Source organism: Dendrobium catenatum, unplaced genomic scaffold (genome assembly GCF_001605985.2).
Source record: "Dendrobium catenatum unplaced genomic scaffold, ASM160598v2 fragScaff_scaffold_853, whole genome shotgun sequence".
Classification (NCBI taxonomy): Eukaryota; Viridiplantae; Streptophyta; class Magnoliopsida; order Asparagales; family Orchidaceae; genus Dendrobium; species Dendrobium catenatum.
The window spans coordinates 4,850,030-4,852,351 of record NW_021319315.1 but is presented as its reverse complement, the minus strand read 5'-3'; the positions used below and the strand labels follow the sequence as shown (position 1 = coordinate 4,852,351).

Here is a 2,322-nt window from a genome sequence, read left to right as displayed (position 1 = left end):
ATAAATGTTCTTTAATGATCTTAGAATGCTCCGTGGTGAGAAAATATAATGAAATAGAAATAATTCTTCCAACTAAATCTTTGTGTCATGACATGGTAGCTCTCTTAGGGCATGAGTAAGAGAGGAGAGCATTTAGATGACATAGAAGATGGGTTGGCCGGTCGATTATGATGAGTGAGTTGAAACCCTCTTAGAAGTATATTTTTTTGTGGTTGAAATGATAAGCAGAGTTGGAGGCGCTTTGTCATGGATAGCGACTAGTGTTCACCCTCTGATAGAGTCCGAGCAACAAATAGAGTAATTTGCGAGAACTCTTGACTATCTTTATGAGAGGCGGCCTCACTCTATATGTACAATTGAATTTGGTCAATTGTTCTTTTTCCAAGTTTCTTATGTGCCCATACAGTATGAGTCTAACTATAATTTGTAGATTACTTGTTTTATATAAAATTATAAATAAAATGTTAAAAGGCATTCCAACTCTTTTCAGTTCAATCGCACGTGAATTGGCGGGGGCACGGTGGTCCAGAGGAATGAGCCCGAGGTTGTAAGTGTCGATAACGACACCAGCCGAGCAGAAAAATAATGCGAGTCAGTGAGAGAAACACAGAGTAGGCACTTGTTTCCCTCGACCGCGAGCCTAGCCATGCTTTTAAAGCAAGCAGAGCACTCCAGGCCCCGGCCATGCTTTTAAAGCAAGCAGAGCATCTCTCTCTCTCTCTCTCTCTCTGAACTCCAACCCCTAGACTTCCGTCCTTTGACTCTTCTTTCCTTTATCTTCCTATATTGATGTTTGTGCTGCGTTTGCGCGTTCCTGAGCAACAGAAATGGGGGTGAGTGAGTTCCTTTGTAGAAGATATGAATTTTAACATCTTTTATGCTTCGTCTGCTCTTGGAAATCTCATTTCATGTTTACATGCAGGAGAAGATGTATCAAATACCGGCGTTTGAGAGCTGGCACAACGGCGAGCATGTTGTCCAGCCAGGGCTGACCCGTGCAAGTTTCTTCGGCGAGGAAGATCTTTTTCAAGTGCCTATGGCCATGCCGGTGGACTCTGCTTATCTCAAAGGCGGTCTATGTCGCAGAAAGGTTCGCCCTTCGGAGATTAGTTTTATTATTTTATTCGTTTTTAGTTCAGTTAAGTAAATCTTCTGTGGATTTTCAGGTGAGGAAGAGAAGTTGCAGTGGAGCTCCCAAGGCAGTGGATGAGGATTTGTACAAGATTCCACAGGAACTTCTATATCAGAAACCCAAAAGGGTATCTCTTTCTCTCTCTTTGTGTATGTAGAATTTCCAATCCTGTAAAAGGAATTTCTGATGGCTGGAATCTTTTAATCTATCAATATGACTCTGTTTTCTTGCAGAAGAGGCTGCTGAAAAATTTGGTATCCGGATGTCTAGGCCTCAACTGCATCCCCTAAACTTGTAATAGGGCTAGGCCAATTTCTTATCTTGCTTTTTGCTTTCTTTACTTTCTTATTTTCCATCTTTCATGGATTTAGTATGAGATGGAATTTATTCACTTGTTGCTTCATATGTCGAGTGTTTTTTTTTTAAGTACTGTTCACATGTAAATAGTTTGATCAGAAATCAGTGGCCGAGCAAAAATTTCTATCTAGTTTGGACATAAATTAAAATTTTAAATGTTTCTTTAATTATTTTGATTCATGATTTATCAGGCATTGACAATTTATTTTTTTTATTTAAATTTATTACTTTAAAATGATAATATATAACATAATAGAAAGATTCTAATTTATAATATTTACACTTCACGAAGAAGTTGAATAATTAATTTATTATTAATATAATTAATTTTTTTTATAAAAGTTCTAATAAAAAAATTTCAACTTATATTGCATTTATTTAAAATACATGATTGGAGGCGAACTTGCAAGCCCCCTCTTAAATCAGCCTTGTTTTTTTTCATTAGCGATCCGTACTGAACATGAATGATGATGCTCATTGCTTTCTTTCATAACAAAATATTAAGCTTGATATGATTCTCTATATATTCATAAGAATACGTTCCATGGTACTACACTTTCCATTCAAAATATTTCAGCTATTAAGAAAGATATGCGATCGTGCTAATTCATATATATATATATATATGAAAAAAATAGAGGCAAAGCCTATTCATTAAACTACAAAAGGATAAATAAAGAAAAATTACAAGTTAAAAACAAAAAGAAAAAAAAAGTGGAGCAAAAAATGCTCGAGCAAAATTTGAGCAAAGGCTTAAAAAGAGAAAAACCAAAAACTATCTCACAAAATAAAAAGTGATAAACAAAAAATGTGAAAAGGCAAAATCCGTTGAA

At 35.6% G+C, this 2,322-nt stretch overlaps 1 protein-coding gene across 1 annotated transcript; it reads left to right on the top strand.

Annotated features, from left to right (window-relative positions):
- Window positions 1-678: 678 nt before the first annotated feature.
- On the top strand, window positions 679-1,619 carry LOC110101410. Its single transcript, XM_020829294.2, has 4 exons — window positions 679-833; window positions 923-1,090; window positions 1,167-1,259; window positions 1,366-1,619. Exons 1-4 carry the CDS (start codon window positions 828-830, stop codon window positions 1,420-1,422), a joined length of 324 nt encoding a protein of 107 aa, XP_020684953.1. The 5' UTR covers window positions 679-827; the 3' UTR covers window positions 1,423-1,619.
- The last annotated feature ends 703 nt before the right edge of the window (window positions 1,620-2,322 follow it).